The sequence below is a fragment of the Ascaphus truei genome, unplaced genomic scaffold (assembly GCF_040206685.1).
Source record: "Ascaphus truei isolate aAscTru1 unplaced genomic scaffold, aAscTru1.hap1 HAP1_SCAFFOLD_324, whole genome shotgun sequence".
NCBI classification, from domain to species: Eukaryota; Metazoa; Chordata; class Amphibia; order Anura; family Ascaphidae; genus Ascaphus; species Ascaphus truei.
Genome location: NW_027456224.1, coordinates 1 through 25,228, shown reverse-complemented (window position 1 = coordinate 25,228; position 25,228 = coordinate 1). Strand labels below are relative to the sequence as shown.

General features: G+C 45.0%; 1 protein-coding gene across 1 annotated transcript; it reads right to left on the bottom strand.

The window, feature by feature from the left end:
- Positions 1–4,723: 4,723 nt before the first annotated feature.
- On the bottom strand, positions 4,724–20,148 carry LOC142483369 (CMP-N-acetylneuraminate-beta-galactosamide-alpha-2,3-sialyltransferase 2-like). The gene is made up of 4 exons (XM_075583454.1): positions 19,934–20,148; positions 12,295–12,343; positions 11,256–11,375; positions 4,724–5,879 (listed from the first exon to the last, which is right to left on the bottom strand). The coding sequence occupies exons 1-4, from the start codon at positions 20,128–20,130 to the stop codon at positions 5,712–5,714; spliced, it is 534 nt and encodes a 177-aa protein (XP_075439569.1). The 5' UTR covers positions 20,131–20,148; the 3' UTR covers positions 4,724–5,711.
- Between the last annotated feature and the right edge of the window lie 5,080 nt (positions 20,149–25,228).

Genomic DNA, 25,228 nt, shown 5'->3' with positions numbered 1-25,228 from the left:
CTGCGTAAACATGGAATACCCTTGATCAGAGGGCGGGAATTACAGCTTTTCACATGTAACAATGAGTTTCTGGCATTGTCTTTCCTGAAAATGTCAGCCTGTACTTTTTTCTCATTATACACATCCACATACAGATTAAGATCCAGAAATTGTATGTGGTGCATATGATGATTATGCGTAAATCTGAGATTAAGTTTGTTATCTGCCAGATAATCAAAGAGGCATGCGAGAAGAGTAGCGCACCATCAAAAACTGGAGTCAGGAGGGGATCCAAATATTAAAAAAAATACATCTTTATTGGAGTAAAATAAGCACAGGAAAACACCTCCTACGCGTTTCGAACAGTAGTTCTTTGTCAAGGAAAGAACTACAAAGAAAGAACTACTGTTCGAAACGCGTAGGAGGTGTTTTCCTGTGCTTATTTTACTCTAATAAAGATTTTTTTTTTGAATATTTGGATCGCCTCCTGACTCCAGTTTCTGACGGTGCTCTACTCTTCTCGCATCTACCTTGGACTTACCAGCAGCAGCACGTCATCCATACAAGGAGGTGTCCGTGAGTCTATTTGCCTTTATGCTGTATTTTTGCCCCCAATGAAATTGATTGTGGTGAGTTTTCTCACACACTTTCGGTTTTCAGGGATTCATGGCTTTATTCTGCTTTATGGACTAACTCACATTCATGATATACACCTACCTGTGTTTTGGGATTGATTAATCATTCTACAGCTGGGTATTTGAGCATTCTAACAAACCTTCTCCGATAATCAAAGAACCGGAAGAGGTCTTCCTCCCCACCACTCCAGACCTTCAAAATGTCATCAATATAGCGCTTGTAAAACGCTATATTGTGCCTAAATGGATTTAAATCTCCAAACACGTGGGACATCTACCACCAGCCCATAAAAAGGCTGGCGTAGGAGGGGGCAAATGAAGTCCCCATCGCGGTCCCACGTGTTTGGAGATAAAATTGCTGCTCAAAGAGAAAATAATTGTGTGTGAGTGAAAATCGAATGCTGTCCAGTAAAAAAGCAATGTGTGCAGGTGAAAGGGAGGAGTGAGAGTGGAGAAAAAACTCAATTGCGGTGATCCCGTGATCATGATTGATAATGTTATAAAGAGAACCTACATCTAGGGTTACCCAGATGTAGGATGTATGCCAATTAAAAGGTGCAAGGAGTGCTAAAACGTGTTTGGTGTCAATAATATGTGAAGGTAAAGTGTGTACTAAAGTTTTTTATAACCTGCATTTTTTTATAACTTGCATTTTTCATTCATTATATTCTGTGTGCAGAGTGAGAGACTGCTCCAGCTGTTCCCTGGCATCTGGTAACTCATGTCTGAGTACATGAAATGCTTGTATACTATATCTTGATGTACGCAGAATTATCACCTGTTTTAAATATTTAACACATTTGTACTTACTTTACTATATGCGTTGTGCGCTGTTTTTCTTGTGTTTTACTGTTCTATAGGGGTGCCGAGCCACTCTAATATCAGCAGCAGCAGACGCTTATCCTATGCCACATAAGGTTGTGTTTAACATTATATCACTGAGGTTGCTATTATTAATATTGTGGGATTTAGACACAAAATTCACACCCTTTTCTGTATTTCTGTTCGCCTATTTTCTGACCTGCATAACGGTCCCACTAATAGCTTACAAGCAGTGGGTATGAAATTTATTTCGGCAATTTCCTTCTCACGAGGGGATGTATGACGCTCTATACTACTGTAGCTTTATTATTTTCTGCGCACCGACTCACTCCTACGAGAGCCAGTCCAATATACCCTCCTAACCTAAGGTGGGGTGGTTCTGTTTATATATTTACACACATTCAATTATATTTGTGTAGCACTGTCGTCCCCCCCCTAATTTGGGAGATGTTATTCTGCTACAAGGTGTGGTGCTAGCGTACATGTGAGGATCAGGAGAGCTGGGTCATCTGCGATGTTGAGGAGACCAGGACAGGCTTTTGAGATCAGTGATGTTCTTCTTGGTACTTAGCGCCTCCAGCTGTAGTGGGCTCCAGGATGTCCAAAGATCAGTCCCCACTAAAGCACAGTTCTTCCCTCCTGCCCAGGGACTGACACTCAAACAGGAGTATGATGAAGCAAAATGGATCTTTATTCAGCATTCACTGTAGATCTTCTTTACAATGGTGCATAGGGTCATCAGAGGATACCAGGTCTCTGGATGGTGCTTGCTCTCTGAGTCTTGAGCATCAGATCTTACATGCCCAGCCAGCCATGAGGGCTGTGTGACTGGCCTCTCTCTCCCCCAGCCGGGAGAAGAAGCTCTACCTACTACTCCTTAGAAGGAGGGGGACAGACTACTTAAATTTGGCACTGCCTCTCTGAGGAACCAGAAGGGGAGGGCTCAAGGTCTGTACCTATACTTGATAGGCTATACACCGGCCATGAGTCACCACAATTCTGTCACTCAGAGAGGAGCATGAGGGGGGTCAAAAGCCCACAGAATGGCCTATCACAGCCTAGATTACTAAGGCCTTACGTGACAGGGTGGAAGAGACAGGCAGAAGTATACTAACCATGTTACATTTGTAATTTGTGTTGTTTATACCCAATTCTACTGTTAACGCTGTGGATAGTGGGGCTCTCATTTGGTTTAAACTCCTTCTAGCCACACACCAGTAAAGTGTATATCTATCTAAAGACTTATGCTACTTGTTCATATTGTTCTTATGAATGTGACTTTACCACTATTTTGACGTCAGAACACTGACCCCATTAATCTAGTACTGGGAAACTAGACTATATATGTTTCCTTATGTGCTCTTATCTTAGCATATTTTAGTAATTAGCTGCAATCTCCCTGGTTCTAGGGATGTTTATGTTCATCTCCCTATGAGCTCCTTATACATTTGGAGCTGAGAACATACTGTGACACATTATGCCCACACGATTAGTCGGTGATTGTGGTACCAACAGTATACCACTATCTCCTAGGGCCTACTAATTTATTCCCTGACTTTACATTAAGGTCTGTCACAAAGGATTACATCTCCTTTAGAGATAACTGTTAACTATGTGTCTTCTTATATGTTGTTTTTTGTCCAATTTATTTTACCATTACCTAATAAAGGTTATATTTTAAACTATTCATATACATGGATATTGAGTGCTGATTATAGGGGCTCTCTTGGCCTTACAAGATATTGTTTTCTAACCCCTTACTCGGTTGCAATCTATCCGCTGCCACCACCAAAGTTAAATGCAAAATATATATATTTGCCAGGGTCCCTGTTTACTAAAGAAAAAACGATGCACTTAACACACAAATATCTGTTATAGCAAACTGTATCCGAAAATGTAATTTACTCTCTACATAGTGTGCAACTATTCAATCAGATCCCAAAGTATTACTTATTAAAATTTAGCTTTAATATAAAAAATATACAGTGCTTAGAAAGATTATTACAGGAACATACAGTTACAACAAATGCAGACAATTTCTTCAAATAACAGGATAAAACATAAACAGAAATCCATATACAGTACTATACCATACAGTATGTCATAGGTCTTTCCCAGAGAGGTCCCAGGAGTTGAAGAAAATTCATGTGTTCTGATCTCAAAACACACCTCTGTTAAATTCTGATTTTCATAATCTTTTGATAAGACCTATATACCCTTCTTCTCCCTTTGAAACCAACATAAGCCCATCCCTGTCATCAACCAGCCGCTTGGTTGGAATTTTTATGGCTTGAAAGAAAGAAGAAGAAAAAAAAAACTTTCATGGTGATTTTAAGTTTGACTCAATATATAAAAGACCTCATACATTTTATTCCTATAATACTAAAATAGATTTAGACGAGTTTGCCGAATATAATGAGACTGTGCTTGCTCCTAAGTTTGAGTGAAAAATTGATATCTGACCCTTACCTTCTCCTAAACATGAAGGGTTTGACCCTTTTACATCCGTCTTATGGCAACTGTTACAAATATCTGTTTGTTATTCTTATGAATTGCTGTCAGGCCCATAATTCCGTATTTCCTATATTTTGAACGGTAGGGCTAGTCTGGCAAACAGATGTCCTTATCTCTAGATTCTATCAGTCCCATGCAACACAGGCCTGGCTTGACAGGCCATAAAAAAACATTCTTGTATTCTTTGACAATTTGTATCCAATGTTAATTCCTTGTGTCCGATTGATAAAAAATACCCAATATCTTGTGCCTTATTCATTACACAAATCCTACCAAATAAATTGAACATAACGTGTATTAAAATCTGAAGGGTGGGGGGCAGAGTAGTATATACCAGAATGGTAAATAGCAGTGTCCAGCAAGGTATTATACTGATGTACATGAATATATTTCATTATATAAGAACTTATGGAGGCTGGTAGCAATATAGATAGGTTAAATCCAAATAGTATATGAGAGGTAGTAATATAACTATTCACTTAAGAACACCAGTGCACCTTTATATACATTGAACACAAATTCAAGGGTAGTAGCTGTGATATTAGTCCAAAGTAAGAGAGTAGTTTAAAGAGCTGGCTGTTAGCTCATAAGTGCTGTAGTATTTATAGGTGGTCTTAGTATCTCATAGGTGTACTGGGCTAATGAGCTGTTACCTTTATAGACAGGGCTGGCAATAAATAGATCCTTTGAAACCCTGTACAATAGCTTAGCACAAGTGTCTGTAGATACTGCCTCAGTAACACCAAGATTGTCTAATATATATATATACACACATACAAGTGCCTAGTTAGCTCTCAAATGTATAAGTGCTCAAAGTAAGGTATTCATATATAGTTCTAATAATCAGAACATATCTATACAGGCATACCCCGCATTAACGTATGCAATGGGTCCAGAGCATGTATGTAAAGCGAAAATGTACTTAAAGTGAGGCACTACCTTTTTTCCACTTATCGTTGCATGTACTGTATTGCAATCATCATAAACGTGCATAACTGATGTAAATAAGGCATTTGTAACAGGCTCTATAGTCTCCCCGCTTGAGCACGATTATGTCCTTACTCGCGAGTGTACTTAAAGTGAGTGTCCTTATACCGGGGTATGCCTGTATACGGTGCACGCTAGCTACAAACACTGCCTCGTTTCCCAGAATTAGGCTCGTGATGTCTTACGTCACTCTCAATCAGCCCCCGATGTACGTTTCACTCCTAATGGAGCTTTTTCAAGTGAGTGTGGAGTTTAATACTGGGAAATGAGGCAGTATTTGTATCTATAGTGTCTTTGGGGATTCTTTATCCAGTCTTACAGCTTTGTCTAACTATCTACCTCTGTGTAGCACCTTGATATAGCTCTAGAGCAGTCAACCCCCTCCTCAATTATTGCTGAAATGCCTTCAAACGGATCACAGATGGTAAAAATCAGTCACACTGAGTCCTAATTAATGAGAGTTGGCATGTCTGATTATCACCAGCACATGGGAACACAAAAACCAGAACTGGAACATTATCACACTGTCAACCCATTGGTTGAAGCTCGGAGCCTTCAGCTACAGGTGACAATTCGTGACGCACTACTAATAAAACAAAATGTACATCCAAAAGTCGGCGTCCCATGATTATAAACACACGATCATCAAGAACTATATATATATATATATATATATATATATATATATATATATATATATAAATATATTTCATTATCAAAGTGAAAAAAGTTGAACAGAATGTATTTTAATGGGAGTATAAAATGTCGCGGCGTTTATTTATAATATGTCAGTCGTCCTTCTTGGACTAATTGTTTGATGAGACTGGATTCATAATCTGCATTGTGTACCCCTGTATTCCGGAATGCTCCCGGGTACCTATTTCTCTCCCAGTAGTGATGCCAGTTTCCTTTCGAGTCGGCGCCGAAGCCAAACACGGAAACCTACAGCGGCAAAGAGACAATGGGGTTATTTACTTATTCTATTGTCATTATTGAATCCCTGGTATTTACAGCTTCAGAGATCGGCAACATTTCTATTTATTTGTGGGGTAGAGTAACCCTTTCACTGCCACACGTCTGGCCAAGGGAAGTCTCTCGAGGGTGTGACATAGTCGCAGGATAATGAGCAGCTTTCTGTCTAATTTATAGAAGAAAGTGCAGACTTTGTATGGAATTGATCCATTCCACAGTTTCACAGTTGCTGAGACTGTGGGACAGAAACTCCAGGCCAGAGATTAGTGGTTCTGGTTTTTCCCACGCCTGCTCTCCTAATTGAGGAAGAGGAATATATTGCAGTTAGTTTAGCTGCTTGGGTCTCTCACCTAGAGCCTGTAGGCTGGGGGTATGGCAGTTTGGGTACTGCATCCAGTTCGGGGAGGACGCCCCCTTCACATATTGCAGCATCTGAGGATCTAATGGGACGCTGTCCCATCTCACAGTTAAGGACTCAATGTTATTCTATCTGTGTGTTATTTTTAAGTTGGTAACTGGCTTAGCCAGCCAATATTGCAGATAGACAGTGTTCGACAATTATATACATTTACACGCCCGGGGCGGGTGGATTTAACCCCCGGGCGAGTAAATATTGGCCCAAGCAGCACAAGTGTGTTTTTTAAATTTCCCGCGTTCGCGCTGCTGTTTTTCCCGCGCTCGCGCTGGAGAAAAAAAAAAAAAAGTCGGAGGCGGGTTCATGTTGTTGGGGGAGATTACCCCGCCTCCGGCTCTCTGAGCAGTGCCTTCCCTCCTCCCCCGCCTCTCAGCAACTTCCCCTCCTCAGCGCTTCTACTCCTCCCCCTTCCGGCAGCCAGCCCCTTCCACACCTGTCTGCCTCAGGCCCCTGCAGGGCCATCTGTCGCCCCCCACTCCCATCGGGCCATCCGCCCCCCCCCTCCCATCGGGCCATCCGCCCCCCCCTCCCATCGGGCCATCCGCCCCCCCCTCCCATCGGGCCATCTGTCGCCCCCCCCTCCCATCGGGCCATCTATCGCCCCCCCCCCTCCCATCGGGCCATCTGCCACCCCAATCTCTCCCAGCCTCCGTGACCCCCCCTCACCCCAATCTCTCCAGGCCTCCGTGACCCCCCCTCATCCCAATCTTTCCCGGCCTCCGTGACCCCCCCTCACCCAAATCTCTCCCGGCCTCAGTGACCCTCCCTCACCCCAATCTCTCCCGGCCTCCGTGACCCCCAATCTCTCCTGGCCTCCGTGACCCCCCCCCCCGACACCCCAATCTCCCCCCCCCGACACCCCAATCTCCCCCCCCGACACCCCAATCTCCCCCCCGACACCCCAAATCTCCCCACTCACTCCAGATCTCACCTCCAACTCCGTGTCCCCGGCCTCCGGTGACCAGCTGCAGCACTAGCCCCCCCACTCCTCTCTCCCCTGTGTCCGGATCCCTCACTGCCACCCGGTGACCCGCAGTGACAGCCGCCGAGGCCGAGGGCGACACCCGGCCTGCCGCTTCCTCGTCTGTCACAGAGACCGGAGACCACAGCGATCCACGGTGAGTAGGGGGGGGAGTGTGTGTGTGTGTAGGGGGGGGAGAGTGTGTGTGTGTGTGTGTGTGTGTGTGTGTAGGGGGGGGGAGAGAGTGTGTTTGTAGGGGGGAGTGTGTGTGTGTGTATGGGGGAGAGAGTGTGGTGTGTGTGTGTGTGTGTGTGTGTAGGGGGGAGGGGAGAGAGAGAGACCACAAGTAGTCAGTCACCCACCCCCCCAGTCACCTACCCACCCACCCAGTCAGTCACCTACCTACCCACCCAGTCAGTTACCTAAGGTCACCCACCCAGTCAGTCATCTACCTACCCAACCACCCGCCCAACAAGTCTGTCACCCACCCACCCAACAAGTCAGTCACCCACCCACCCAACAAGTCAGTCACCTACCCAGTCAGTCAGTCACCTACCCAGTCAGTCAGTCAGTCAGTCACCTACCCAGTCAGTCAGTCACCTACCCAGTCAGTCAGTCACCTACCAGTCAGTCAGTCACCTACCCAGTCAGTCAGTCAACTACCAAGTCAGTCAGTCAGTCACCTACCCAGTCAGTCAGTCACCTACCCAGTCAGTCAGTCACCTACCCAGTCAGTCAGTCAGTCACCTACCCAGTTAGTCAGTCAGTCACCTACCCAGTCAGTCAGTCAGTCACCTACCCAGTCAGTCAGTCAGTCACCTACCCAGTCAGTCAGTCAGTCACCTACCCAGTCAGTCAGTCAACTACCCAGTCAGTCATTCAGTCAGTAAGTCACCTACCCAGTCAGTCAGTCACCTACCCAGTCAGTCAGTCAGTCACCTACCAAGTCAGTCAGTCAGTCAGTCACCTACCCAGTCAGTCAGTCAGTCAGTCACCTACCAAGTCAGTCAGTCAGCCAGTCACCTACCCAGTCAGTCAGTCACCTACCCAGTCAGTCAGTCACCTACCCAGTCAGTCAGTCAGTCAGTCAGTCAGTCATCTACCTAGTCAGGCAGTCAGTCACCTGCCCAGTCAGTCAGTCTCCCTCTCTCCCCCACTCTCTCTCTCTCTCTCTCTCTCTCTCTCTCTCTCCCCCACTCTCTCCCTCTCCCCCACTCTCTCCCTCACTCTCTCCCTCTCCCCCACTCTCTCCCACTCTCTCCCTCTCCCCCACTCTCTCCCTCCCCCCACTCTCTCCCTCTCTCCCCCACTCTCTCCCCCCCCACACTATCTCTCCCCCACTCTCTCTCTCCCCCACTCTCTCTCTCTCCCCCATTCTCTCTCTCTCCCCCACTCTCTCTCTCTCTCTCTCTCTCTCCCCTCTCTCTCTCCCCCACTCTCTCTCTCTCCCCCACTCTCTCCCTCTCCCCCACTCTCTCCCTCTCCCCCACTCTCTCCCTCTCCCCCACTCTCTCCCTCTCTCCCACTCTCTCCCTCTCTCCCACTCTCTCCCTCTCTCCCACTCTCTCCCTCTCCCCCACACTCTCTCTCCCCCCCACACTCTCTCTCGCCCCCACACTCTCTCCCCCACTCCCTCTCTCTCCCCCACTCTCTCTCCCCCACTCTCTCTCTCTCCCCCACACTCTCTCTCTCTTCCCCACTCTCTCTCCCCCCACACTCTCTCTCTCCCCCCACACTCTCTCTCTCCCCCCACACTCTCTCTCTCCCCCCACACTCTCTCTCTCCCCCACACTCTCTCTCTCTCCCCCACATTCTCTCTCTCTCCCCCACACACTCTCTCTCTCCCCCACACACTCTCTCTCTCTCTCCCCCACACTTTCTCTCTCTCTCTCTCTCCCCCACACTCTCTCTCTCCCCCACACTCTCTCTCTCCCCCACACTCTCTCTCTCCCCCACACTCTCTCTCTCTCCCCCACACTCTCTCTCTCTCTCTCTCTCTCTGTGCCGCCACACTCTCTCACACTCTGGATCTGGATCTCTTATTTACCCTATATATCTTAACTGCCCTATACTACACCGAAATAACCTATACTGCTTTCTTCCAGATCTGACTCAAGCTTCACACGGAAGACATCGGAACCCCCCCTAACCCAGAAGACAGGTAGGGAACACATCCCCTCCAATGTATAACATTGCGGGAATGAGGGTACCTGGACATTGAGGGACAGCGGATCAGGTAAGATCCCAGGCGGGATTGCTGCTTTAGATATTGTGAAGCGGGGACGTCCAGACACTGGTTAAGGGGTTCAGGAAACTAGTCATTCACACCTGGCTTTTATTTGTAGATCCGACATTTACACACACACACACACACACACACACACACACACACACACACACACACACACACACACACACACACACACACACACACACACACACACACACACACACACACACACACACACACACACACACACGTAACAAGGACTAATTGTAGTATAATGTAATACAATAAATACATTTATGTCAAAAACGAATGTTCTGACTAGGAATTTATTAAATGTATTTTATTTATATATTTTATTTTAAAGCGGGGATGGGGGCGGGACTAGGGGCGGAGTTGGGGGCGGGACTAGGGGCGGGACTAGGTGGCGAGTAGATTTTTTGATTGAGCGAGTAGATTTTTGGGTGATTTGTCGAACACTGCAGATAGAGATATGCATGTTAGTTAGACTCCGGACATAAGTGGATGTTATTTTTATGAGTTTATTTTGTTCTTAAAGTGACGGTGTTTAAAAATGTGTAGTGTTACTAATGAAAGAATAAACCGCTGAAGGTTGAGGGCTAAGTGCCCTTTGTGTGTATACACGTGTTTGTCCCCGTTTTATGCAAAACAAACCCTAGAAGACTGTGTCAGGGCCTGGGCAAGTGGCAGCGCTACATAAAAGGAGCAGTTTGCCACAGGGGCTACAGTAGGTGACAGTCACATTCAAGTGGTGCAGGTTATTTGACCCGTATACTACTCGTCTGTTGGGCGTTTCACTTCCTCTCATTGAAACCCTGCTGTATGGTACAGGTTTATAACCGTTTGTTTACATGCTGCAGCCTGCACATCATATGTTGTCACGCGCCCACTCAGCCCACACGGCTCTTGCTCCTTGTCCCTTATTTCCCTTTACTCCACAGGGTGGCCAACTCCAGTCCTCAAGAGCCACCAGCAGGTTAGGTTTTCAGGATATCCCTGTGTCAGCACAGGTGACTGAGCCACCTGTGCTGAAGCAGGTATATCCTGAAAACCTGATCTGCTTGGACGCCTCCTCTTGCGTTTCCTGAAAAATGGCCACCGTGGTCACATGACCGCTTTCACTGCACTGCGCTGCAGGGGCCGTGGCCCTCACTACCCCTCCGGCACTCAAAGCATTAAAATCGGCGAGCCCGGGCCCTCGTATTAAAGCGGCAATCCAAGCACTGCTTTTTAAAAAATATATATTTTTCTTTCTTGGCATAGCATTGAAGCAGGGGGTCTCCGGAGCCGAACCCCAATCATTTCAGCTCGGAGGACCCCTGACTCCGGAAAAACTTCCCTCCGTAGGGGGTGTCGGTAACCAAACCGGCTTGCTAGCTGGGTTCACGTAAAGGCCGCTTTTTAAAAACTCATGCGCCCTGCAGGCCAATAGGAAGCCGTGATGTCATCAGGTGTGGCTTCCTATTGGCCCACGTCACCGGGGGATTTAAATGTTGCCGAGATACCGGCGCCCCCTTCGGAGATCTTGCTCGCCTAGCCGAAGCTGCTACCGGCATGAGCTATATAGGCTGTATCTCAGGAAGTAGGGCGTCCCCTAAGCTGAAAATAATGGGGTTCATCTCCGGAGACCCCCTGCTTCAATCCCGAGTTTAAAAAAAATCAATAAGTACAAAAACGCAACGCGTGAATTGCTCCTTTAAAGACATCACATAATTCACTCACCTCATCACATATGTGTATGGCAAAGAATAACGTCAGGATGCCGGGGAAAGGGTACCTCCCGTGGTGATTGGTCCAGTTATCATGGACGTATTTAAAAAAGGAAGGATTCAATATTAAAACCTAGAACAGGGAAGGGGGGGGGGGAAGACATTACGGACTTTTTAAAGATGGCTGCATGGTTACATCACAAACCGGCTGTGGGATGTAAAGGGCATGCATATCCATTGATAACAGATGCATACATGGACGTGCTCCATAGGTGACCATACGCGGAATCAGACATTTGGTCGGGAACACGTTTCCGCCGGCGTTCGGCCTGCCGCAGCCGCTCTGCCACTGGACACTCAGCTGCCCAGGTAAATTCATTTAAGGGTTCATTTAGCGTTTAGGGTAGGGAGAATGGGGTTATGTTTTTTGGGTAAAGGGTTTTTGGGTACAGGGGGTTTTAGAGTACAGTGTTCGTTTTTCAATAACGGAGATCAAAAGCTGCATACAGTATATTAAACACAGTCACACTCACAATTCTGGGATTGAGTCACTTTTCCTCACCTTGGGGCCTATGCAGAGAGCAGCGCTATAGTAAATATCGCCATTTTTTGGCAAAATTTGCTTAGAAAACAGCAGAAAATGGCGAGTTACGAAAAACGCGCCTTTTTTTTTTTCTATTTGTAAATTTCGCCGCGCGGCTGTCGAGAACCTACATCTCGCCAGTTTTAAAAATATCCGAATTCAGAAAGGCGCGAACGCCATGTAGCGGCTGTTCGCGACAATAAAATGGCGCGATTTTCTACAATTAGCTCCGCCAACAAAAGTTGGCAAGAAGCTGGAGCTCGCCGGCCATAGGAAAAAGAAAAAAAATGCGCGATTTTTTTTTTACACATTTCAGCAGCGCGCATCTCTCCATTTTAAACTCGCCACACGCATTCATGCTATAAATTGCGGATTTCGCACATTTCTGCATATGGAGAATAAAACTCTCCAATAAAGCTACTTTTTATTACCCTCGCCTATTTTTTAAATCACTGCTCTCTGCATAGGCCCCCTTGTCTTTATCCGCTTTGATCAAATTCTTCACTTTCATGTACGTGCTAAAAAAAAAAGACACAAGAGTGCATAAGCCTTGCATTACCGTCAATGGGGATTTTCCAGCTGAAAAAAAGCCTTGACGCCCTCTTTGTAGTATTTCAAATGATGTGATCCCTAATTCTCTCATGAATTTTTCCCTGGACCTTTTTATATATATTACTATAAGTTCCAATAACGTGACAATATGTATGTCTTAATGTTATTCCCATCCAGACCCTATAACTCCCAATAACGTGACAATAAGAATGTCTTAATGTTATTCCCATCCAGGCCCTATAACTCCCAATAACGTGACAATAAGAATGTCTTAATGTTATTCCCATCCAGACCCTATAACTCCCAATAACGTGACAATAAGAATGTCTTAATGTTATTCCCATCCAGACCCTATAACTCCCAATAACGTGACAATAAGAATGTCTTAATGTTATTCCCATCCAGACCCTATAACTCCCAATAACGTGACAATAAGAATGTCTTAATGTTATTCCCATCCAGACCCTATAACTCCCAATAACGTGACAATAAGTATGTCTTAATGTTATTCCCATTCAGACCCTATAACTCCCAATAACGTGACAATAAGCATGTCTTAATGTTATTCCCATCCAGACCCTATAACTCCCAATAACGTGACAATAAGTATGTCTTAATGTTATTCCCATCCAGACCCTATAACTCCCAATAACGTGACAATAAGTATGTCTTAATGTTATTCCCATCCAGACCCTATAACTCCCAATAACGTGACAATAAGTATGTCTTAATGTTACTCCCATCCAGACCCTATAACTCCCAATAACGTGACAATATGTATGTCTTAATGTTACTCCCATCCAGACCCTATAACTCCCAATAACGTGACAATATGTATGTCTTAATGTTACTCCCATCCAGACCCTATAACTCCCAATAACGTGACGGTAAGTATGTCTTAGTGTTACTCCCATCCAGACCCTATAACTCCCAATAACGTGACGGTAAGTATTTCTTAGTTTTACTCCCATCCAGGCCCTATAACTTCCCATAACGTGACGGTAAGTATGTCTTAGTTTTACTCCCATCCAGACCCTATAACTTCCAATAACATGACAGTAAGTATGTCTTAGTGTTACTCCCATCCAGACCCTATAACTCCCAATAACGTGACAATAAGAATGTCTTAATGTTATTCCCATCCAGATCCTATAACTCCCAATAACGTGACAATAAGCATGTCTTAATGTTATTCCCATCCAGACTCTATAACTCCCAATAACGTGACAATATGTATGTCTTAATGTTATTCCCATCCAGACCCTATAACTCCCAATAACGTGACAATAAGTATGTCTTAATGTTATTCCCATCCAGACCCTATAACTCCCAATAACGTGACAATAAGTATGTCTTAATGTTACTCCCATCCAGACCCTATAACTCCCAATAACGTGACAATATGTATGTCTTAATGTTACTCCCATCCAGACCCTACTGTATAACTCCCAATAACGTGACAATATGTATGTCTTAATGTTACTCCCATCCAGACCCTATAACTCCCAATAACGTGACAATATGTATGTCTTAATGTTACTCCCATCCAGACCCTATAACTCCCAATAACGTGACGGTGAGTATGTCTTAGTGTTACTCCCATCCAGACCCTATAACTCCCAATAACGTGACGGTAAGTATGTCTTAGTTTTACTCCCATCCAGGTCCTATAACTTCCCATAACGTGACGGTAAGTATGTCTTAGTTTTACTCCCATCCAGACCCTGTAACTCCCAATAACGTGACGGTAAGTATGTCTTAGTGTTACTCCCATCCAGGCCCTATAACTTCCAATAACGTTATAGTAAGTATGTCTTAGGCCGCGCTTATAGTGTGCGCGACAGCAACGGCGACGTCATCCGTCGCTATCGCCGCTAGCAAAATTTGTAGTTCGCTTTGCGGCGACATCACGGGCGACCAGGTCATTGATTGGTTCAGAGGCTGTCACATTTGGCAACAGCCACTAAAAATTCATATTTGACCGGCTTCCAAATTTTGCGTCGCTCCCGTTGCGTTGTGCTTACTATAAGCGCACGTGACAGCGGCAATACATTTGTTTTTGGTCGCCGTCGCCGGCACTGTAAGCGCAGCCTTAGTGTTATTCCCATCCAGAGCCTACAACTCCCAATAACGTGACAGTAAGTATGTTTTAGTGTTACTCCCATCCAGAGCCTACAACTCCCAATAACGTGACAGTAAGTATGTCTTAGTGTTACTCCCATCCAGACCCTCTAACTTCCAATAACATGACATAAAGTATGTCTTAGTGTTACTCCCATCCAGGCCCTATAACTCCCAATAACGTGACAGTAAGTATGTCTAAGTGTTACTCCCATCCAGACCCTATAACTCCCAATAACGTGACAATAAGTATGTCTTAGTGTTACTCCCATCCAGGCCCTATAACTCCCAATAACGTGACAGTAAGTATGTCTTAGTGTTACTCCCATCCAGGCCCTATAACTCCCAATAACATGACAGTAAGTATGTCTAAGTGTTACTCCCATCCAGGCCCTATAACTCCCAATAACGTGACAATAAGTATGTCTAAGTGTTACTCCCATCCAGACCCTCTAACTCCCAATAACGTGACAATAAGTATGTCTTAGAGTTATTCCCATCCAGGCCCAATAACTCCCAATAACGTGACAGTAAGTATGTCTTAGTGTTACTCCCATCCAGATCCTCTAACTCCCAATAACGTGACAGTAAGTATGTCTTAGTAAAATAAAAATACAAAATATACTGTGACAAGCGCTATACCTAAATGTGACTGTGCAGTGCACAAATGAATTAAACAGTGCAGTGCACAAAAAAAAAAAAAAAAAAAAAAGCAGCCTGGTAATCTATTGAGGAATATCCCAAAATAAACCTCTACACATGAATACAAATACAAAAATAGACATAAACCTGGCGCATGTGATATAAATGTGAAGTGATATTAAAGTCCAAAGTAAAAGGATATACAGACTGTAAGTCCCAATCCTGAAAGGTCAGCTGATGATAGATGGTTTCAAAATCACAGTTAACGCTACATCGATGATGTGCTATGCGTCTGGAAGGGCACCAAAGAGGAACTAGAGGCCTTCAAAGAACACCTCAATACAAATGAGTGTAACATCCAATTCACGTTCAACTCCAGTCCACACTCTATAAACTTCCTAGATCTTACTCTTTATACTGACAACAATGAGATACACACAAAAACTTATTATAAAGAGGTGAATGCCAACTCCTACAGTATGTCTTAGCATCCAGCCACCATCATCCTCAATGGATAAAAAATATTCCAAAAGGACAAGCACTTAGAGTAAAAAGGAACTGCTCACAAGTGGAAGTGCACAAAGAACAAATTGAGGATCTGGGTAACAAGTTTAAAGACAGGAAATATAATGGGAAGGCTGTTAAAAATGCTATTGATCAAGCTAACAAAATAGAAAGAGCTTCCTTGATCCATCCTGTCAATAAAGTAGATGCACATACAGGTAAAGCATTTCTCCCTTTCACTACACAGTTCAATGGTATGTCTAGGGAAATATCCAAAGTGTTTAATAAACACTGGGGGATCCTACAAAGAGACCCTATTTTACAATCAATATTACCTGACAAACCACAAATTGTGTATAGAAAAGCTCAAAATTTAAAATCCCAATTGGCCCCTAGTTGCCCCAAGAAGCATCAGGGTTTGGGACAAACCATGTGGTTAACAGAACTTAAAGGCTATTTCCCCTGTAAGAAGTGTATTGGTTGTAGTTATGGATCTAAATGTAAAGAATTCAAATCCAATGTCACCGAAAGAGTTTTGAAATTCGCACGTTTATTAACTGCAAATCTAATTTCTGTGTTTACCTTTTAGAATGTCCCTGCAAATTACAATATGTAGGCAGGACGGGGAGACCATGAAAAGAAGATTCGCCGAACATGTGTACAATATTAAAAATGGTTTGGAGACACATAGTGTGTCCAACCATTTTAAATTGCATCACAATCAGTCTCCAGAGGGGCTTACATGTATCGGCATAGATTGCCCCAAGGTGGGTGTCAGAGGGGGGGATAGATTACAGAGGGTCTCACAGCAAGAGACCTTCTGGATCTATACTCTCAAGACCCTCTCCCCTAAAGGGTTAAACATCGATTTCGATTTAGCATCTTTTCTTTGAATTAATTATTCATTCTCTCATCCAATTAAATTTTTATATATTATGTGAATTTGATACTGTTTTTATACAATGACACTGTTTATGCATAATATGTGATCCCATGTTTCCAAGATGAACCTGGCAGTCGCCCCAGAGGTGATTAACTTTAACCCATCTGATTGCAATTATCAGGAAGTTTAATCACTCTGACATGATTGGTTTCTAGTGGCTCCTGTAAGCTAGGGTTAACTGGGGCTATATATTGCACACGGGATTGCTGAGGCTCCACAATCCCCTGACGAAGTGACGTTCCCCGTCACGAAACGCGTAGGGAGGAGCCTAAGAGGTACTGCCCCCCACACTGAAGCTGCTAGTCACTGAGAGGAGACGGTGACGTCATCCGAACCGCGCCGGAATCTCGCGAGGTACACGCGGCACCGAGGCGGACATTCAGAGACAGAGTGCAGCTTTTTGGGTGTGCTGGGTCGGGCACTTCTTTGATTTTACACTCACCGACTTTTGTGAGTATTTTAACTGTTTTAGGTAGGCGTCCAATAAAAGTTTTTATTTCCTGCGCAATCCTTTGCCCTCTTTTATCCCCAATGGAGAATAAAAGACCGCAGGGACCCTAAGACTGATCCAGGAGACTACGTTCCTGAAAGGGAGACCTTCCTAAACATCCACGGTAGCAGAGGACACCACGAGGGGTTCGTGATTTACCGAAGGCGACCAGGACACAGAAGGCTCCAAGCACAGATTCTCTCCCCTGCATGTATTCTATCTACTTCTAGTAAGTAGGCAATCTATTGAGCTTAGAAATTAAGTGCAACATTGGCAATCAAATATACTGCGCAATGTCCTGTTTCTCTGCTTAATGTCACACATCTGCAGGTTGAACATACAACGTGAAGAGGACTGTATGCTTTACATTTTGTGAACTGTGATTTTGGAACCATCTACAGTATCATCAGCTGACCTTTCAGGATTGGTACTTACAGTCTGTATATCCTTTAACTTTGGACTTTAATTTCACTTAACATTTATATCACATGCGCCAGGTTTATGTCTATTTTTGTAAGTATGTCTTAGTGTTACTCCCATCCAGACCCTCTAACTCCCAATAACGTGACAGTAAGTATGTCTAAGTGTTACTCCCATCCAGGCGCTATAACTCCCAATAACGTGACGGTAAGTATGTCTTATTTTTACTCCCATCCAGGCCCTATAACTTCCAATAACGTGACGGTAAGTATGTCTTAGTGTTACTCCCATCCAGGCGCTATAACTCCCAATAACGTGACGGTAAGTATGTCTAAGTGTTACTCCCATCCAGGCGCTATAACTCCCAATAACGTGACGGTAAGTATGTCTTATTGTTACTCCCATCCAGGCCCTATAACTTCCAATAACGTGACGGTAAGTATGTCTAAGTGTTACTCCCATCCAGGCCCTATAACTCCCAATAACGTGACGGTAAGTATGTCTTATTGTTACTCCCATCCAGGCCCTATAACTTCCAATAACGTGACGGTAATTATGTCTTAGTGTTACTCCCATCCAGGCCCTATAACTTCCAATAACGTGACGGTAAGTATGTCTTAGTGTTACTCCCATCCAGGCGCTATAACTCCCAATAACGTGACGGTAAGTATGTCTTATTGTTACTCCCATCCAGGCCCTATAACTTCCAATAACGTGACGGTAAGTATATCTTAGTGTTACTCCCATCCAGGCGCTATAACTCCCAATAACGTGACGGTAAGTATGTCTTAGTGTTACTCCCATCCAGGCCCTATAACTTCCAATAACGTGACGGTAAGTATGTCTTATTTTTACTCCCATCCAGGCCCTATAACTTCCAATAACGTGACGGTAAGTATGTCTTAGTGTTACTCCCATCCAGGCGCTATAACTCCCAATAACGTGACGGTAAGTATGTCTTATTGTTACTCCCATCCAGGCCCTATAACTTCCAATAACGTGACGGTAAGTATGTCTTAGTGTTACTCCCATCCAGACCCTATAACGTCCAATAACGTGACGGTAAGTATGTCTTAGTGTTACTCCCATCCAGGCCCTATAACTTCCAATAACGTGATGGTAAGTATGTCTTAGTGTTACTCCCATCCAGGCCCTATAACTTCCAATAACGTGACGGTAAGTACAGTATGTCTTAGTGTTACTCCCATCCAGGCCCTATAACTTCCAATAACGTGACGGTAAGTATGTCTTAGTGTTACTCCCATCCAGGCGCTATAACTCCCAATAACGTGACGGTAAGTATGTCTTATTGTTACTCCCATCCAGGCCCTATAACTTCCAATAACGTGACGGTAAGTATGTCTTAGTGTTACTCCCATCCAGACCCTATAACGTCCAATAACGTGACGGTAAGTATGTCTTAGTGTTACTCCCATCCAGGCCCTATAACTTCCAATAACGTGATGGTAAGTATGTCTTAGTGTTACTCCCATCCAGGCCCTATAACTTCCAATAACGTGACGGTAAGTATGTCTTAGTGTTACTCCCATCCAGGCCCTATAACTTCCAATAACGTGACGGTAAGTATGTCTTAGTTTTACTCCCATCCAGGCCCTATAACTTCCAATAACGTGATGGTAAGTATGTCTTAGTGTTACTCCCATCCAGGCCCTATAACTTCCAATAACGTGACGGTAAGTATGTCTTAGTGTTACTCCCATCCAGTCCCTATAACTCCCAATAACGTGACGGTAAGTATGTCTTAGTGTTACTCCCATCCAGGCCCTATAACTTCCAATAACGTGACGGTAAGTATGTCTTAGTGTTACTCCCATCCAGGTCCTATAACTTCCAATAACGTGACGGTAAGTATGTCTTAGTTTTACTCCCATCCAGAGCCTGTAACTCCCAATAACGTGACGGTGAGTATGTCTTAGTGTTACTCCTATCCAGAGCCTGTAACTCCCAATAACGTGACGGTGAGTATGACCCAGACCCTGAAATAAATCAGAGTTAGCACGATGATACAGTAAGTTACATTATATTAATTAATGGTGCTTTGTGGGCCTTTGTTTGTTATATATTTCGTGAGCACATTCACATGGTCGGCAAACCTGCCATTCCCCATTATCTATTACCATACAAGGCTTCCACTGCAGCCAGGGATTCTGGGTAGTAACATGCAAATGAGCTCTCACAGTGTGTCACTCTTTGCTGCTTACCCATGTTAGCATGGATCCCCTATAAGTGTGTGGCTGCAGTATTACACAGCTTTTCGGCGCTGCCTGGGTTACACAAGTGCATGGCAAACAAACCTACTACAAGTATTGTAACCTTTCGTAAAGTACCCACTGATTTGAGTGTTTTGGGAGGTGTACTAGACAATGGGTTACCTCTCGCTCTCACCCTCCCCACAGACTATATGATGTTACTCACGACCTGATCTCTCCTGTGGTTAATGCGCTGGTGATCCACCTCAGATCCTGCAGTTTGAACGGGATCAGCACCAGATGCACCCCATCTGGAAGGTTCGTGGCACTCTCCGGATACATGAAGTGGTGGGTCGTTCTGGAGCCAACATCATCTTCAAACCCGCTGATTGGAGCCTTATTCATTCTACCAAAGGAAGTCATCAGCAATGTTACTATGCTACTGCGTTGTCCGTAAACGATCAAAAATTGGAAATGCAGGGTTAAAGATCTAAGAGTTTGAGGGGAAATTCCTTCTAAGGCCAAAGTGTACTAATGGCAGTGACAGGGTTAAGGGGTCAGTCCCTCCTAGGGGCAAAGTGTACTAATGGCAGTGACAGGGTTAAGGGGTCAGTCCCTCCTAGGGCAAAGTGTACTAATGGCAGTGACATGATTAAGGGGTCAGTCCCTCCTAGGGGCAAAGTGTACTAATGGCAGTGACATGGTTAAGTGGTCAGTCCCTCCCAGGGGCAAAGTGTACTAATGGCAGTGACATGGTTAAGGGGTCAGTCCCTCCTAGGGGCAAAGTGTACTAATGGCAGTGACATGGTTAAGGGGTCAGTCCCTCCTAGGAACAAAGTGTACTAATGGCAGTGACATGATTTAGGGGTCAGTCCCTCCTAGGAACAAAGTGTACTAATGGCAGTGACATGGTTAAGGGGTCAGTCCCTCCTAGGGGCAAAGTGTACTCATGGCAGTGACATGGTTAAGGGGTCAGTCCCTTCTAGGGGCAAAGTGTACTAATGGCAGTGACATGGTTAAGGGACCAGTCCCTTCTAGGGCCAAAGTGTACTAATGGCAGTGACATGGTTAAGGGACCAGTCCCTTCTAGGGCCAAAGTGTACTAATGGCAGTGACATGGTTAAGGGGTCAGTCCCTCCTAGGAACAACGTGTACTAATGGCAGTGACATGGTTAAGGGGTCAGTCCCTTCTAGGGGCAAAGTGTACTAATGGCAGTGACATGGTTAAGGGGTCAGTCCCTCCTAGGAACAACGTGTACTAATGGCAGTGACATGGTTAAGGGGTCAGTCCCTCCTAGGAACAACGTGTACTAATGGCAGTGACATGGTTAAGGGGTCAGTCCCTCCTAGGAACAACGTGTACTAATGGCAGTGACATGGTTAAGGGGTCAGTCCCTCCTAGGAACAACGTGTACTAATGGCAGTGACATGGTTAAGGGGTCAGTCCCTCCTAGGAACAACGTGTACTAATGGCAGTGACATGGTTAAGGGGTCACATCTGGGGGATTAAAGCTTTTTTTATCGAACACTAGAAGTATTTTTAAATAATTTGTTGAATGTTAGTTAGTGAACTTGGAGAGCTGGTACTTTGCTTTCCTCCGGCTTCTCCTGTCTGCTGACACTGTGGGGCTTATGCAGAGAGGATCGAAATGGAAATTGCGCCATCTTCTGGCCCAAAAACTCGCCAGAAAACCTTTTACTCCCGAGAAAATGGCGCGATTTTTAAAATCCGGCAGAACAGTTTTCTGAAGTGTAAAAGTCGCCAAACACGTGGCGAGAACCTGGAACTCGCCATGCTAATATAGCGTGCAATTCCAGAAAGACCGAAGCGCTGGAACGCGCCATTCTGCCCTTTACTATGGCGTGTTCCAGGTCGCCAGAAAAACTTGGCAATTTGACTACCATCTGCTACAAGAAGGAAAAAGGCGCTTTCTGCATACGGCCATAATTTATGCCAAATCTGTGGCTATTTTATTGCCGTTTTCCCAGTAAATCATGCTCCTCTCTGCATAAGCCCCTGTGTGTTCATCATGAGTTTGCACAGCCAGAGTCCCCTCTCTCTCTGCCCTTATCTGTATTGCCTCTCTGATAAGGACAGGGGGTTGGCCAAGGGTAAAGAAAACACTTAAATATCAAACACTCTCCTATTCAGAGGCCCCTAAGAAATGCAATGTGTAAATAATTTCCAGAGAAACAGAAGAAGCCAAATCTTTGCTTTTTGCACGGTTAGATAAGAATGCTAATTAGACTGTTAAACTGTCTCCAAATGGTTGTTTTTTGGCTGGCTACGGGGGATTGCCTTTTTAAGTATCACCTGCCAAATTCTCCTGTTTTTCAATGCTCTTCAACCCTTCCGCCTTTCCTTATGCCTCTGCCCTCCTCAGCTCTCATCAGTGCTGTCTTCTCTCTGGCCCACATGTCTCTACTGCTCTGAAATCTCTCTCCATTATCTCCAATCCTTAGGAACTCTCTTCTCCCTACCTATAAAATGTGCAATTCCACATACACTCCTAAGTATGTATAAAATGTGCAATTCCACATACACTCCTAAGTATGTATCCCAACATGTAGATAGATTTGTGACGTTTAAAGGTCAGCTTCACGGAAGAAGCCATGTAAAGGGTTAATTTTGCATGCTCTGTGAAAATGCGGAGACGAGCATTCACACAGTGCAAAAATAAACACCTTTGCTTTGTGTTTGTGGGAGTTAAGCGGAGTTAGATAGCGAAGGCCTGGAACCTTGACAGCAGATATACGACCTTCAATAATGAATATATGTTTGTGCCTTGTTAAAACAAATGTAACTTCATACTGACGAGATATGAATTTGTAGTTAGACAATGCTTTATCATGCTATGCTTGAGGATAATTACCTATGAGCAGAAAGACAGCTAACCAAATACACTGTTCTCCGTCTGTAACCTGTGTAACATCTCATTCCTGCCAAGAACAGATGGTTGGTATTCTAAAATGCCTCGGGAATAAATATATTGGAACTGCAAGCAGGGTCGATGACAGGGGGGGATAGCCGGGAAATGTGTCCCGGACCCGCTGGCTGAGGGGAGGCTGGCAGACGGACAAAGCAGGTGGGCCTGACCTCGTGGCCGCCAGGCCCCGGCTCTCCCCAAGCTGCGGCCTCTCTACTCACTAACTGTCCCACGCCGGGCCCTCGGATGTCGGCGCGTGCAGGGAAATCTGCGCGCACCAGAAGTAAGCTAGGCTACATGCCGGCATGAGGGAGGCCTGGCGTTGGCTACATGCCGGCATGAGGGAGGCCTGGCGTTGGCTACATGCCGGCATGAGGGAGGCCTGGCGTTGGCTACATGCCGGCATGAGGGAGGCCTGGCGTTGGCTACATGCCGGCATGAGGGAGGCCTGGCGTTGGCTACATGCCGGCATGAGGGAGGCCTGGCGTTGGCTACATGCCGGCATGAGGGAGGCCTGGCGTTGGCTACATGCCGGCATGAGGGAGGCCTGGCGTTGGTTACATGCCGGCATGAGGGAGGCCTGGCGTTGACTTCAGACGCTCGGCGTGGGACAGAGTGAGGAGGCCTGCAGCTTGGGGAGAGCCGAGGCTCGGCGGCCAAGAAAGGTCAGGCCTAACTGCTTTTTCCGGCCACCGAGCCCCCTACAGCCAGCGGGCCCGGCCAGAGGCCTGACACCTGTGACCAGCAGCAAGGTATGGGTTTATATGTAGTGGGGGTTTTTTTTTCTATTTTTTTTTCTATGTATTAGGGGGGTTTATATGTATTGGCTTTTGCTTATATGTATTGTTTTTTTCTCTATGTATTGGGTTTTTTCTATGTACTGTATTGTTTTTTTTTCTTTGTATGTTTGGCCAAAGGGTTTAACTAAATAACCAAGTAATTACTATTATTATTGAAGTATTTAAACTTTATACTTATTACCATATTTATTACCGTTTTGTCAATTTGATGTGGCATTGGGCACCTCTGTCTTTTGTTTTATACTGCACCGACACACTTTATTCGAGCAAATACCCAGTATGTACCTGGCAGATACCTGGAATGCGCCGCTCCTCACCTCTGACAAGCCCCGTTGCGTTTGCCTTCCCAGCCTGGGTTCATGCCTGGCTGACGGGCGGCTGATCTGTTAAATGATAATGATTAGGATTTAATAGGCTGCAATGCTTCGCGTGTCTACCAGATGGCATAAATTCATGAATTGTAATGCAGTATATATATATATATACTGTGCAGTATTGCAGCTAGCGGGAATAAAATGCTTCAATCCCTGCTTGGAAAATACCTCAATGCACTCGGGCAGAAAACAGTCACAAACCGCAATACACCCGGGTATACCCGAATTCGTGGGACTAGCCGAGCTCGAATAAAGTGTGTCGCCAGTGTATGCTTTGCTGTGGAGGGTTTTTGTCACTTTTTTTACTCGCCATAACTTAACTAAGTATGGAAAAACCCATCCTCTTTGCTTCATTGCATAGCCAGTTAACCAATCCCACACTGAGGAGACCCATTAAGGTCGAAACAGCTGTCTGTGTGTGGGTTTTCTGGCTATGCATCTTAACCCTGGCTGTGCTTAAAGCTGTGACCATGCAGCAAGCTTAAGCCAATAGGGAACCATGTTAAAAATGGTTTTGAAGCAAAAGGTGACACTGTGTGCCCATTTGCATGTCATTTCCCAGAATCCCTTGCTGCAGTGGAAGTGCTGTGTGATAATGGTGAAGGGCGGGGTTGTAGACCTGCATAAGACATGCAAATGAGCATACAGTTATATTTGCTATATATATACTAGCTGATATATCCGGCGTTGCCCGGGATGTAAATGCGTAATAGGTAGTATTATTTATAAATCGTGGAACAATAGATACCTGGCGCTTAAATAGTCACTGTGTCCTTTTGAAAACAGTCCAGTCTTTAAAGAGTGTCTCAAAGTCCAAAACTTGAAGTGGATTGCTGTAGTTTTTCTTCACTGCTGCAGCTCTTCAATACACCTGAAATTGATACAAGGGTACACCATTGCGCAGCCAGGTGGGGGGAGAGACTCTATTAGAACCAACCGGAGGAGTCATGCTGTGAGAGAGCCCTTCTCATCCGGAGCAAACACAGGAGGCACAAGCTGCGGACGGCATCCTTACGAAGTGTTGTTATACATGTACATATGTGAGTACATGTGAGTAAATCATCCATTGTTTTTAGTGCAGGTTTACCAGCCATTTTATAGGCTTGTTGAAGCCGTTTTTTATAATTAAATTTGTGACCCCCTTTGTTTGTAATTGTTCCATTCCTTGTCTGGGGGCTCGTGGAGTTCGGGGGATTCTGGGAATCACGATATCCCAAAAGACAAAGGAAGCACCCAGGAGATTCGTGGTGTATAAGAACGGAAAGGGAATAAAGCACAGATTGTCTCCACTGTATCCTGAAAGAAACACTCCTGTAAGTGTATTCAGTCCACACTGGGGAAGTTGTTAGTAAGGGGTTAACATCCAACATCAGTAGTACTGCGCAATGGTGTACCCTTGTATCAATTTCAGGTGTATTGA

Bases quoted from the DNA above. Each gene is read 5' to 3' on its own strand.
- LOC142483369 (XM_075583454.1), bottom strand. From the start codon at position 20,130: ATGACTTCCTTTGGTAGAATGAATAAGGCTCCAATCAGCGGGTTTGAA. The intron at 11,376-12,294 runs GCCTATGCAGAG...TCCCTGTTCTAG, and splicing joins AAGCGGATAAAGACAAGGGG to GTTTTAATATTGAATCCTTC. The intron at 5,880-11,255 runs GTGAGTGAATTA...TTGCCGCTGTAG, and splicing joins CCATACACATATGTGATGAG to GTTTCCGTGTTTGGCTTCGG.